Here is a 14,723-nt window from a genome sequence, read left to right as displayed (position 1 = left end):
GGAGTGAATACGTATGTACATAATGTAGTTTAAAGTAATATATATATATTTACAAATATACAGATGTTCAAGATCAACTTCTAAACGGCTACAGGCTCCCGGGGAGGCGGGTGGGCGCATGTGAATCTGCAGCGACTAATGCCACGAACAGATGTACACTGGGTAAGTGACATTTTCCGTTCGGTGGCATGTGTAGCTGCAGATACACATGCTGTGCATAGACTAGTAAGCAGTTATCTCCCCAAAAGCGGTGGTTCAGCCTGTAGGAGTTGAAGTTGTCTGAAACAATGTTCGTAGTACTGCTTGGCCTACTGTGGCTTGCTGTGTTGTTAGCACATCTACACAGTAGTGTTTGGTAAATGTATGAGGCGTAGACCATGTAGCTGCCTTACATATTTCTGTCATTGGAATATTTCTTAGAAAGGCCATTGTAGCACCTTTCTTTCTAGTTGAGTGTGCCTTTGGTGTAATAGGCAGTTCTCTTTTTGCTTTAAGATAACAGGTTTGAATGCACTTAACTATCCATCTAGCAATGCCTTGCTTAGAAATTGGATTTCCTGTATGAGGTTTTTGGAAAGCAATAAATAATTGTTTTGTTTTGCGAATTAGTTTTGTTCCGTCAATGTAGTACATTAACGCTCTTTTGATGTCTAATGTATGTAGTGCTCTTTCAGCTACAGAGTTTGGCTGTGGGAAGAACACTGGTAATTCTACTGTTTGATTTAAGTGGAACAGTGATATGACTTTTGGTAAAAATTTAGGATTTGTTCGTAGAACTACTTTATGCTTGTGTATCTGAATAAATGGTTCTTGTATGGTAAATGCTTGAATCTCACTTACTCTTCTTAAAGATGTGATGGCAATTAAAAATGCAACTTTCCATGTTAAGTATTGCATTTCACAAGAGTGCATGGGTTCAAACGGTGGACCCATGAGCCGTGTTAAGACAATGTTGAGGTTCCACGAAGGAACTGCTGGTGTTCTTGGTGGGATAATTCTCTTCAGACCCTCCATAAAAGCCTTTATGACTGGGATCCTAAATAGTGAAGTTGAGTGCGTAATTTGCATATAAGCTGAAATTGCGGTGAGATGTATTTTAATGGATTAAAAAGCTAGCTTTGACTTTTGTAAGTACAGTAGGTAGCTGACGATGTCTTTAGCAGATTCGTGTAAGGGTTGAATTTGTTTATTATGCTAGTAATAAACAAATCTTTTCCACTTATTTGCATAGCAATGTCTTGTGGTTGGTTTTCTAGCTTGTTTTATGACCTCCATACATTCCTGTGTAAGGTCTAAATGTCCGAATTCTAAGATTTCAGGAGCCAAATTGCTAGATTCAGCGATGATGGATTTGGGTGTCTGACCTGCTGTTTGTGTTGAGTTAACAGATCTGGTCTGTTTGGTAGTTTGACATGAGGCACTACTGAGAGGTCTAGTAGTGTTGTGTACCAAGGTTGTCTTGCCCACGTTGGTGCTATTAGTATGAGTTTGAGTTTGTTTTGACTCAATTTGTTTACCAGATATGGAAGGAGTGGGAGAGGGGGAAAAGCGTATGCAAATATACCTGACCAACTCATCCATAACACATTACCTTGAAACTGATCCTGTGGGTACCTGGATGCGAAGTTTTGGCATTTTGCGTTTTCTTTTGTTGCAAATAGGTCTATTTGTGGTGTTCCCCATCTTTGGAAGTAAGTATTTAGTATTTGGGGGTGAATCTCCCATTCGTGGATCTGTTGGTGATCCCGAGAGAGATTGTCTGGTAACTGGTTCTGAATTCCTGGAATGAACTGCGCTATTAGGCGAATGTGGTTGTGAATCGCCCAATGCCATATTTTCTGTGCCAGGAGACACAACTGTGTCGAGTGTGTTCCTCCCTGTTTGTTCAGATAATACATCGTTGTCATGTTGTCTGTTTTAACAAGAATGTGTTTGTGGATTATTATAGGTTGAAATGCTTTAATCGCTAGAAATACTGCAAGTATTTCTAAGTGATTTATGTGAAACTGTCTCTGCTGAGTGTCCCATTGTCCTTGGATGCTGTGTTGGTTGAGGTGTGCTCCCCACCCTATCATGGAGACATCCGTTGTTATTACGTATTGAGGCACTGGTTCTTGAAAAGGCCGCCCTTTGTTTAAATTTATAGTGTTCCACCATTGAAGCGAGGTGTATGTTTGGCGCTCTATCAACACTAGATCTTGAAGTTGACCCTGTGCCTGTGACCATTGTGATGCTAGGCACCGTCGTAAGGGCCTCATGTGCAATCTTGCGTTTGGGACAATGGCTATGCATGAGGACATCATGCCTAGTAGTTTCATTACTATTTTGACTTGTATCTTTTGTTTTGGGTTCATGGCCTGTATTACATTGTGAAATGCCTGTACCCTTTGTGGACTTGGAGTGGCAATCCCTTTTGTTGTGTTGATTGTTGCTCCTAAGTATTGTTGTATTTGACACGGCTGAAGGTGTGACTTGTTGTAGTTAAGTGAGAAACCTAGTTTGTGAAGGGTTTCTATGACATACATTGTGTGTTGTGAACACCGTTCCTGCGTGTTGGTTTTGATTAATCAAATGTCTAGGTACGGGAACTCATGTATTTGCGGTCTTCTGCTATGAGCAGCCACTACCGCCAGGCATTTTGTAAAAACTCTTGGCGCAGTTGTTATCCCGAATGGCAACACTTTGAATTGGTAATGTACCCCTTGGAATACAAACCTTAAGTACTTTCTGTGTGAAGGATGTATCGGTATATGGAAGTATGCATCCTTTAGGTCTAGTGTTGTCATGTAGTCTTGTTGTTTGAGCAATAGGATTACATCCTGCAGTGTCACCATGTGGAAGTGATCTGATTTGATGTAGATATTTAACGTTCTGAGATCTAATATAGGTCTTAGAGTTTTGTCTTTTTTGGGTATGAGAAAGTACAGTGAGTAAACTCCTGTTCCTCTCTGATGAATTGGTACCAACTCTATTGCATCTTTTTGCAACAACGCTTGGACCTCCAGTTGTAGAAGATCCATGTGTTGTTTTGACATAGTGTGTTTTCGGTGGGACATTTGGAGGGAATTCTAGAAATTCTATGCAATAACCATGCTGGATAATGGCTAGGACCCACGTGTCTGTTATTTCCTCCCAGTTTTTGTAGAACTTGGTTAGTCTCCCCCCCACTGGTGTTATGTGTTGGGGATTTGTGATGTCGAAGTCACTGTTTATTTTGTGGAGTTTTGGGACTTTGGAACTTCCCTCTACTCTTTGGGAACTGTCCCCCTCTATATTGTCCCCGAAAACCTCTCCGCTGGTATTGACTCTGATAAGTGGGCCTTGTTTGTGAGGTTGTGGGTTCTGTACTTTGCCCTCGAAACTTTGATTTCCGAAATGTGCCTCTGCTCTGTGGGGAGTAGAGTGCGCCCATGGCTTTGGCCGTATCTGTGTCCTTTTTAAGTTTTTCGATAGCAGTGTCCACCTCCGGCCCAAACAACTGCTGTCCGTTAAATGGCATATTCAGCACGGCTTGTTGTATTTCCGGCTTGAATCCAGATGTATGCAGCCATGCATGTCTCCGTATTGTCACTGCTGTGTTTACAGTCCTAGCAGCTGTGTCTGCTGCATCCATTGCTGACCGTATCTGATTATTCAAGATACTCTGTCCTTCTTCCACCACTTGTTGTGCTCTCTCTTGGAACTCTTTGGGCAAATGTTCTATAAAATGTTGCATTTAGTCCCAATGAGCCCTATCATATCTCGCCAACAAGGCCTGTGAGTTGGCAATGCGCCATTGGTTGGCTGCTTGTGCCGCGCCACTGTTCCCCACCGCGTCGAACTTACGACTCTCTTTATCTGGAGGTGGTGCATCTCCTGATGTGTGTGAGTTCGCCCTCTTGCGCGCTGCCCCTACTACCACCGAGTCTGGTGTTAACTGTTGTGCGATGTACACAGGGTCTGTTGGTGGCGGTTTATATTTTTTCTCCACCCTTGGAGTAATGGCCCTTCCTTTCACAGGCTCCTCGAACACTTGTTTGGAGTGTTTTAGCATTCCAGGTAGCATGGGGAGCCTCTGGTACTGGCTATGTGTGGACGACAGTGTGTTAAATAGAAAGTCGTCTTCAATTGTCTCTGCATGCAGGCTGACATTATGAAACGCCGCTGCTCTTGACACCACCTGTGTGTAGGCGGTACTGTCCTCAGGTGGTGACGGTCTAGCTGGATAACAGTCGGGACTGTTATCTGACACTGGCGCATCATAAAGATCCCACGCGTCTGGATCATCCTGACTCATCCCTGTATGAGTTGGGGACTGCATCATTGGTGGAGTGGCTACCGGTGATGGTTGTGGAGAGCGTTGTGGAGATGGTGGCGGGGTTGCTTGTCTTGCCACCTTTGCCTGTGGCTGCTTGTCTTTTTCTTGGAAGGCAAGTTTTCGTTTCATTCGTATTGGAGGGAGAGTACTGATCTTCCCTGTCTACTTTTGAATGTGGAGCCTTCTTTGGGTGTAATCTGGCTCCATTGTCTCTAGCTCCTGTCCAAATCTATGTGTTTGCATTTGTGAGGACAGGCCTTGTTCCTCTGTGTAGGAACTTGTTTTCGGTTCCGAAACCTTTTCGGCTACGGTTCCGACTACACTTTTTTGCTCTTCAGCGTACTGATCTCTCGGTGCCGAATTGGTTCGGTGACGCTTTCTCGGTGCCGAGATTGCTCTGACCCGGTGTCTCGGGGTCGAGTCTGCTCTGTGCCGGTATCTCGACCGGAGTCGGATGACTTCGACACATGCATGCCCTTTTTCTGTGCCGATGCTCGGTCACCTATTTTTCGGGTTAAGCCATGGCCTGCCGGCGGTGGCGTCCCCTGGGCTTTAGCAGTCTTTACGTGAGTTTTGTGTATCGACGTCTTACTCACGGTTTTCGGCGTCTGTTCGGGATCAACCTCTTCAGAGTCCAAATCCTCGATGGAGAAGGTTTCCTCTTCTTCCTCCATGTGTTTTTGTCCTGTCGGCACCAACGCCATCTGTAGTCTCCTTGCTCTTCGGTCCCTTAAGGTCTTCCTGGACCGAAACGCTCGACAGGCCTCACAGGTATCCTCCTTGTGTTCTGGAGACAAACACAAATTACAGACCAGATGCTGATCTGTATAAGGATACTTGTTGTGACATTCTGGGCAGAAGCGGAATGGGGTCCGTTCCATTAGCCTTTAAGATGCACGTGGTCGGGCCGACCAGGCCCCGCCGGGAAATCAAAACCCCAAAGGGCCGCCAGAGCTCTTCTAAATTCGGTGTTGATCTGTTGTAACTAACCCGATACCGAACGAAAACAATACTGTCGAATTTTAGGAGATTTTCACTAACTTTCCGAACCGAAACCCGAAGCGAAAAGGAACACGTCCGAACCCGATGGCGGAAAGAAAACAATCTAAGATGGAGTCGACGCCCATGCGCAATGGAGCCAAAAGGGGAGGAGTCCCTCGATCTCGTGACTCGAAAAGACTTCTTCGAAGAAAAAACAACTTGTAACACTCCGAGCCCAACACTAGATGGTGGGATGTGCAAAGCATGTGTATCTGCAGCTACACATGCCATCGAAAAAAAAAATATATATATATATATATATATATATATATATATATATATATATATATATTCCAACAGTTTCTCCACACAAAGAGAAGCGCCGTACTCAGGTTCACAGTCAAAGTGAGGCACTTTTAATTGCATTTTTCAAAACACAGAAGCGAAAATTATTTCATTCCTCAGACGTGGAAATTCTTTCATTTCTCCTCAGAAGCAAATGTTCATTCCTGACGCGTTTCGGCTGTCGATGTCAGCCTTAATCATAGGTTCTCCTGTTCGAAAAATAACCACGTGATGTTTCACCTTCCATTTATATCATGGCATTAAAGTCACAGGGTCTCTTTCACATTTTCAAAATTTCACTACCGTAGTGCCGTTTGTAAATTACATAGGTCAAAGTACACTTGTGCATCTATATTTTTTAATCGAGTTATTGCATCATATATTTGCTTCTCATAATATCATTGCTACATTTTCATCACAATGTTTTCTCAAATTTTAGAGTGCTTGGCAATAAACCTCTTCCTGCTTTACTGAGAAAGTGTCTTTGAATATCCTTCGTTTTCAAGTGCACTACAGCTGACCCTGTTTAAGGCCTCAAAAATATATTAAAGTTCCAGATAGCCTGTGCTTTATATCCAGGGCCTCACAAATAACGGTTAACCAGCGAATGGGATAAAATAACACATTTACATCCCTTGCCCGATTTCATACAGTACTGCATTATTATAATTAATTCCACGGTGGGTATCCCCGTACCTTTTAAATATTTCAGACGATGAAAACGGGCGGATCCGGCTCCAGCAAAGTAATCAGCAACACCTTTCTCTGTGTTTAAGAGCCTAATCCAAACAGGGCGGCCGGCACTGCAGGGACGGAGCACCCTCGCAGACACATTCCAACAGTTTCTCCACACAAAGAGAAGCGCCGTACTCAGGTTCACAGTCAAAGTGAGGCACTTTTAATTTCATTTTTCAAAACACAGAAGCGAAAATTATTTCATTCCTCAGACGTGGAAATTCTTTCATTTCTCCTCAGAAGCAAATGTTCATTTCTGACGCGTTTCGGCTGTCGATGTCAGCATTAAATAAAAAATGTCCATTCCGGAACAGAAAGGAGTGGCGTACAGCCCTATACATCATGCAGTCTGGTGAAAATGGTTATCCTAAGGAAAAAAATGTTTCCTTATGCATAAAAACATTATAAGAAATGCATGTGCTTGTGTTATTTACTGGCAGTCAAACTACAGTGGCAAGTCTGTCAGCAGTGTAATAAACTGTAGTGTACACTAACTCGTGTCCCATTAAAACAAACCTAGCTGGAAAAAAAGGGAATAAACAGTGACAATATGTAACTCCCCTCAACTTTATTCTGAATAGTGCAATGCACAATGTATTTAACAAAATTATCACTGTCAGGGACACAACATCCTGCTACATAGCAGGAGATATACTCAATAAAGTGGGGCCATACACAGAACACACAACTTCTTTATTTGCTTACCATTTTGTGAATTTTGTCCTGTTGCTCAGATAGCCGCCACAGCAGATAGATGATATTAAGTACTTGTTGCATAAGTTGCTGAGATTCTGGTTTCAAAATGTTTCCAGATGAAGGCTGTGTAGAGGATGCTTCAACCCAGCATTCGATCAATAAAGGAATTATGCTCTCTATGAAGCCTTTTAGTTTTTCAGCAGACGAGAGGCCTTCTTCCAGGCTGCCACCAACACTGACTAGTGATCTAATTCAAACAAAGTCAGATGCTTAGATAACAGCAGTTACAGTGGCACTGAACATCACATAGTAACCCACTGTTTATGTTATACTTCAATTTACAGTGATAGAGCATCACATTTAGGGAGTTTAATCAATTTCTCTTCACCATCAGATTTAGTTTGTTGGCACAAGTGGAAATAGTATTTCAATTATACACTAACTAGTTCACTGCTTTAACTTCCTGGTACTTTTCAGAAGCCACTGAGGTGTGCGAAGAGGAACCTAAATCATCAATGACAGCAACAACTACAGAACATACTATGGTTTCTAATCGTGGGATTTTATTATCATGGTACCTACTAATAGTGGAGGAGTCCAGTGTAGAGAGCTGGCTCTTTATATGTGTTACGGGGTGGGTTAGGTGATATGAAGGACTCTGAGACTGGAATAGGTGCAGGTGATATTTATTTAAGAATTCTTGCAATATTCGTTTGGTGTCTTGGTGTGCTTCTCTTCTTTAATGTCCCTCTGGTTGTTCTTTTCAGGTTCCCCTCTTGACTGGTGCTGAATCCAGGTGGACTCCCCAAGCGTACCGGAAAAAGGAACGAAAGGGAAGGTAAGTCAGGGTGCAGGGTTACCTCTATCGTAAGAGTGAGACTGGAAGAGATAGGGGGGAAGAGAGAGAGAGAGATATAGAGAAAGCCATAGACCCGGTTGTGTGTGTAGAAGTGGATGAAACAGGTGTGTTTCACTCAGACACCCTTGGTGCTCCCCAGTAGGTTCTTGATTGTAATCCTGTTTAGATCTTTTTAAGTGTTTTCCTTGTCTTTATCTGCTCGCACGGCTATTCCCCTCTAAACCCTTGCCCCTGTTCCCCTCTCAACCGCTCCCCCTCCGTCCCCACTCTCCTCTCCTCCGTCCCCTGTTTCTAAACATTTGTGCAGTCCTTGAAACAAGGACCGTACCTTGTTTAGCCATGTCCCTCCTGGGACGTGGTGGTGAAGGCTCGTCTCCTTGTGGCTGGTCCTCTCCGCGGGCCCCGATTTCGCGCTGGGAAGCTCTGACTTCCCAGCCGCGCCTCCTCCGTGTCCTGAAGCGGCGTCCTCCGGCTCCTCCGTACTCCTCCTGGCGTCCAAAGACTCCTCCTCTCCTTCACGGAGTCCGTCGTCTCCCTTTACTCCGTCCGTGACCCGGAAATCCAGGCTCCAGGCGCCGGGATCTGCCCCCATGTCGCCATGGGAACGGGAGACGCCTTCCTCCGACGCGCGCGAACAGCGCCAGTCGGAGGAATCTGTAGGCACGTTGGCCGACAACCGGCTACAATATGGTAAACCAAAAAGAGGTGCCAAGAACCCGAGGTTACCTTACTAGTGGACAAGGGCTTGCAACAGCAATCCCATGGTGCTCTTTTAGGAGCTAGTGTGGTTGAGCAGCCTTCGGCTTATCAGAGAGGAGTGTTACACATTTACCATAAGTAAACAGTTACACAGTCAATAAATGAGACACAGGACTCAATAAGGAGATGCACACCAAAAATAGCATTCATACATAGTATATATATATAATATATATATATACACACACACATATATGTATATACACACACACACATATATATATACACACACACACACACACACATATACATATATATATATATATATATATATATGCACACACGCACACACCCCTGAATCAATACGGCCAGGTAAGTATGTTTTGCAAGAGAAATACTTTCAGGTTTCAAAAGCGGACAGTGCATTTTTCAGAGGCAGCAATGTTATCTTATGAAGAAAAGCAAATACTATATATACAGGTATAGTACATCGACTTACAGGACCAATCTCCTGGACTTAAGGTAAGAATGGGTCTAGGTGCAAGACAGCACCAACAGGTCACCTCGGGCAGCACTTGGGCAGCTAGATGCAGAGGTGCTTTTCAGCGTTTGATGCCCAATGTTATTCTAGTGGGGAAGTCCAAGGTGGGCTTGGTCTCTGGAGGGGCCACGCTGGCACCATTGGCCCACTTCAGCTCGGGCTAGGTGGCACGGGTGCGGTGGTGCTTTCCAGTGTCGGGTTTTGGCGGTCTCGAGTCCACTCAGGTCCCGTAGGGAGCCTGCAGGATGCAGGGAAGCAGATCCAATGCTGCATGGGAGTTCCTGGTTCTTTGTTGAAGGCAGGCAGTCCTCCCAGGCTTTTGGAGTCACAACAGCTTGCATGACAAGGCAACTCTGGCGCAATTCGGAGGAAATAGCAGACAAGCCAGTAGAGCTGGTGCTAAATCAGATGCTTCCTTCTCAGTCGTTGCTTTCGCTGCTCGAGTGTCCTTATTCGTAGGTCGGCAGTTATTTGTTTTCGTGCTGCCAGGGGCTCCCCTAAAAACTTAATCTACGGGAGTTAAGGGGAATGTAGAGCATTAGCCAATGGGCTACGAACCCCTGGGGTCACTACTCCCCCATATGACTACATCCTTTGGAAGTGGGCATCACCCTGTCCCAGAGTTTTTAATTCTGCCAGCACCAAGACAGCAGATTTCCAAATGTTGTGTCCACATCAGGCCGCTCACCTTAGGAGTGGGATTGACCAGAGGGGTGGACACACCTCTCTGAGTATGTAATTTTCCACTTGCCCAGGTGCCAAATGAGCCCTGGGGTGGGGGGGCTTGGCATTTCCTTCTGAGGGAAGCCAGATCTGCATACCAAGGGCAGTGGGTTTCTCTGAAGCCCCCTGCCTTGGATTGTAGATTTGCAGTTCATCCTGTTGGGAAGAGTGAGTTAACACTCCTGTCAGTGCAGGCTATGTTACTGTCTGTCCAAGAGCAAAGGCTCTCACCCCTGGAGGTCAGAACTCTGTCTGTTGGTGTCAGGCTAGTTACAGCTAGTCAGCCAGCATATGGGTGGAGGGTGGGTTTTCAGGAGGCACCTCTAAGGTGCCCTCATGGTGTATGGATTAATAAACCCATCACTGGCATTAGTGAGGGTTTATTAATACAAGAAGGTTGATACCAAACATCCCTATTTGCAGTGAAGCCATCATGCAGCTGGAGAACTCTTACTGACCAGTGTCCGGCACATGTACTTAAAATTGCTTCCCTGGCCTATTACAATGCAAGAGAATTGGCAAAGACATAGCAGGGGCATATCTGCTCTTGAAGATATGCCCTCATGTAATATAATGCAACCTGCCTTAGGGCTGTTAGGCATGCAGTAGGGGTGATTTACATATATTGCATGCAGTGTTAGGGGACATGGAACACAGACTGTTTTCACCTTTGTCTGCAGCAAGTCGCGCAGCCTAAAATGGCAGTCTGTCTGTATTAGGTGAGAGGTCCCTGAAGATGGCACAATACATGCTGCAGCCCTTGGGGCTACTCAGGTACTCACGCCATAGGTACCAGGGGTACCATTTGCTAGGGATTTACAGGGGTGCCAATGGTATGGCCAATAAGGGCACAATTGCAAAGTTTTAGGGAAAGAGATCTAGCACTGGAACCTGGAGGAACCCAGTGCTTTTTCAGTCAAAATTGCATCAATTACCTGACGAAAAGTGAGGAGGACCATGTCAAAAGGCTCACTTTCCTACATCATGGCTGTGAGAAATCTGTGGGAACATTACAGATTCATCTGAAACATCAATACATAAAGTAACAACTTCTCGTGCATACATCTTAAAGCAGATTCCTTCAATTATGAATGCGTACCAAAGCAATACCCTTCCAGAGAAGGAACTGAGTAGTGGGGTATAATCAAGGAAATTAAGAAATTCAGCCAGGACAAAGCACATTACTGTATGCTTGAGCCAAAAAGCAGTATTGCTTGTCAAATTTGCACAATGACAACCATGAGGCTACCGGGCAGATAGATGTCTTTTACATGAACACCTGTGGTGAGAATGCTATAATCTACCATGGTCGTAGTGCAACGGGAAGCAACCAAAAATTCTTTGCAGCTTTCTTACTCCTGTGAACACATTCTACATTTTGATAGAAAATATGTTCACATCAAAACTTGTGTATAAGTAGGAGTGTGACAACAACTATATGGTACCGATCCAAACTGTACGCAGTAGTAAATCCTGAAAATACCCTGTCTGGTCATAAATGCCCTGTAGAGGGACTTTCTTGGCCAAGATATAACAAATCTTGACAGAGAGGATGATCCAACAAACATGGTAATGTTTTTCACAGCTTTGCATTTCTTGGCTCTGGCAATACCCACTAAGAGCGGAACTTACACTTTATCCGGTTAAGCGTAGTCAATATCGTAGGATACCACACATCTGGGCTGTCGTTTATATAGCCATCGTCTGATTCAGTGGAAATCTGTAAGCAAGCCCTTCATTAACTGTACCTAAAGGGAATCATTCAGAGGGAAGCATGTACCATAACAGTGGGGGGACATAATTCTGGGACGCCCCAATGAATTACAGCCAATTCAATGTGTAGCTCACACTTGTAGTTCTCCAAAGAAGCAGCTCTGAGAATTCACTTTCAAGGATGCCTGTAAGGTGTGCAGTCACAGGGAAAATCCTTCATTGCTGAGACCTCTGCCACATACAAATTGCCTCCCAACACATGGTCCACAACGCGACAATCGGTAGACATGGAATAGCTTCCGTGTCTCTCCCCCACCCCGGCACTCTGTTATGTCAGAACGCAACTAGGCGTGCTGACGTCACACTTCGTTTTTGATCTGCATGCTTAATCATGCCAGGTACCATTGGGAGGCACTGATATCTTGAATGAGTGGAGGATAAGGTGTCAAAAAGAAAATCCTCTACTAAGGGTTCAGTGTGCATAAGCACCCCATGGTACGCTGCAGCCCTAAAAATAACCTGCGTGTGAATGAGTTGGTGAAGGCAAAGGTGGTGGGCTAGTGGGTGGTGGCGAAAAAGAAAGTTGTGGTGAATGAGGGGGAGAAGTATGGATACGTAATGGTTTCTCCTTATAAATCTTTGTTGGTGTTGGAGCAGTGTCTAAATGTTCTTGAAAGGCCATCTTTCTTTTGGTCTGTAGAGGAGGTGCAGTAATTATTCTGCCAGTCTCTTTATGGATGCAAATTTTTGATTGTCTTTCATCCATGATCTCAAGAATAGGTTGTATCTCAGTGTCCTCAGAAACATGACCAGACGTTCTATATGACTGTTCATCCAGCGATTTTGAGGACCGTTTAAGATGGTTCAAAAGTCCTTGCTCTTCCGAATAAGATGACTTTTTAGGCTCCGAAAATGGTAGTTTTTTGGGCCCCAACATACAGCCGGTTGCTTCGGCTCCGAAGCAGGGTGTCGAGGCTTCGACTCAGAGGAGTGAGATAGCTTGCTCGACTCAAAAGTCGAACTTTTGATGGACTTACTCAACTCCGATATCGACGGAGGAGTGGCTTTCTTCGACGCCGAACTCGAAGGTCAGTCGATGAGTCTTTTTTTCGGGTCGAACCATGGCTCTCTGGCAGTGGTGTACCCAAGGCATTTGAGGACTTTTTATTAGTGGGCGTAGGGCCAGACGTACTCACGTGCTGACCAGCAGTGATATGCCTATCTTCTTTCGATTCTTCTTCGGAGTCGGTGTCTCTGATGGAAACCGCCGTCTGCCCCTGTTCTTCCTCCATGGTGTCGAGATGTTCTGTACTTTTCAACGCTATTCCCAGTCTTCTGGCTCTCTGGCCACGCAGAGTCTTTTTGGATCAAAACTATCAACAGGCCTCGCAATCCTCTTCTCTGTGATCAGGAGAAAGACACAGATTACAGACAAGGTGTTGGTATGTGCATTGAAATTTCACGTGGCATCAGGGACAAAATCAAAATGGAGTCCGATCCATCAGGCTTCGACGTGGTAGGCCCGAACAGGCCCGTGTCGGGCGCACGCGCCCAGAAGGGCAAAATGTAGTCTTCGACGATACTATTGGTTCGAGGTTAGTTGGAAACGCAATCGAAACAATACCGACAATCAAGGAAGCTCTCTTAAGTTTTCTGATTCGAAATCTCGGAGCGAGAGAAAACCCGTCCGAACCCGACAGCGGAAAGAACAATCTAACAACGGAGCGAATGCCCATGCGCAGTATGACCGAGAGGAGTCGTCACTCGATCCTGTGACTTCGAAAAGACTTCTTCGAAGAAAAACAACTTTAACACTCCAATCCCAACACTAGATGGCGGAATAATGCATAGCATGTGTATCTGCAGCTACACATTCAATCGAACACATATTATATATATATATTTTATTTTTTTTCGCCACCATTTCTCTTGCAGCTTGTGTTTTCAAAGCAATGCAATGCACATACTTCAAATGAAGCAATTCAACTGTAGCTTTTAGGCATCAATAAAAAAGTCAGGTAATTCTTGTGATTATGTTTCTGCTAGAAAAGGATCTGTCTTTTGTCTAGTGGCAGTTCTGATGCCATAAAGTAGCACAGAAGGTTTATATGCCTACTGCAAAGTTCAAATCTGTATTTTATGTAAATAGCTGAGTGGATTAGTAAAGCCAGCCATTACCTGCGCTATAATACAAATCAAATGTATGTGCAAGGGGGGCTATAGAGTGATGAAGGGCACTTTTGCTGGGTGGTAGCAAAGGAATACGAGGAGGTGGTCATGGGAGTGGGAGCACCAATAATGATTGTTGGACAGGGCGTCAGAGGCACTAAAGACTGCTGTCTCTTCGCAAGCACAGTCTGTGCAGCGGGACAATAGTGGGTTTTCCCATCCCAGAGAGCAGGTGCATGCACACAGAGATTGCTCTCTTGGGAACTACCCAATTTAGTTCAGCCCCAAATTCCACCGCCCAAATTGTATTGTGGAGCCATAACAATTTTATATCAGAAAACAACCTGGTTTTGTAAGGCAGGCATCTGAGTTTTTATTTCTGGGCTCGGCGGCCATATAGGGAAACCTACAAAACCCAGACATTTCTGGAAACGAGATACCCGGGGGAATCCACAGAGGTGTGGCTTGTTTGGATTCCCCAAAGTTTTCTTACCCAGAATACCCTGCAAAGGTGAAATGTTGAATAAAAACTCTATTTTTGCTTGCATTTCTGTCACACAAACTACAGGAATTTGGTGGGATCCACAGAATTCCTACCACCTAGTTTTTCCCCACCTGTCCTGATAAAAATACGCTACCCCACTTAAGTGCCTGTACTTAGTGCCTGCGTCAGGAATGGATCACCCCAGGGTTAACAGTTGCCCTCATGCAAGGACTAACATTGAATGTTGTGTGATCTATTCCTGACACTGGCACTAGGCCTACCCACACAAGTGAGGTACCATTTTTATTGGGAGACTTGGGGGAAGGCTGTGTGGAAGGAAATTTGCGGCTCGTCTCGGATTCCAGAACTTTCTATCACCGAAATGTGAGGAAAAAGTGTTTTTTTTTCAAATTGTGAGGTATACAAAGGATTCTGGGTAACAGAACCTGGTGATAGCCCCACAGTTCACCCCATTCTGAAT

At 44.7% G+C, this 14,723-nt stretch overlaps 1 protein-coding gene across 2 annotated transcripts in view; it reads right to left on the bottom strand.

Annotated features, from left to right (window-relative positions):
- TEX10 (testis expressed 10) overlaps positions 1 to 14,723 on the bottom strand; it is a 646,375-nt gene that overhangs the window by 579,771 nt on the left and 51,881 nt on the right. For both annotated transcript variants that reach the window (XM_069219626.1, XM_069219625.1), the window contains exon 3: positions 7,064 to 7,301. In XM_069219626.1, the coding sequence (XP_069075727.1) occupies positions 7,064 to 7,301 (238 nt within the window). The remainder of the gene's footprint in view (positions 1 to 7,063; positions 7,302 to 14,723) is intronic.

This window comes from Pleurodeles waltl, chromosome 2_2, assembly GCF_031143425.1.
Source record: "Pleurodeles waltl isolate 20211129_DDA chromosome 2_2, aPleWal1.hap1.20221129, whole genome shotgun sequence".
NCBI lineage: Eukaryota > Metazoa > Chordata > Amphibia > Caudata > Salamandridae > Pleurodeles > Pleurodeles waltl.
This window is presented reverse-complemented; position numbering and strand designations above follow the sequence as displayed.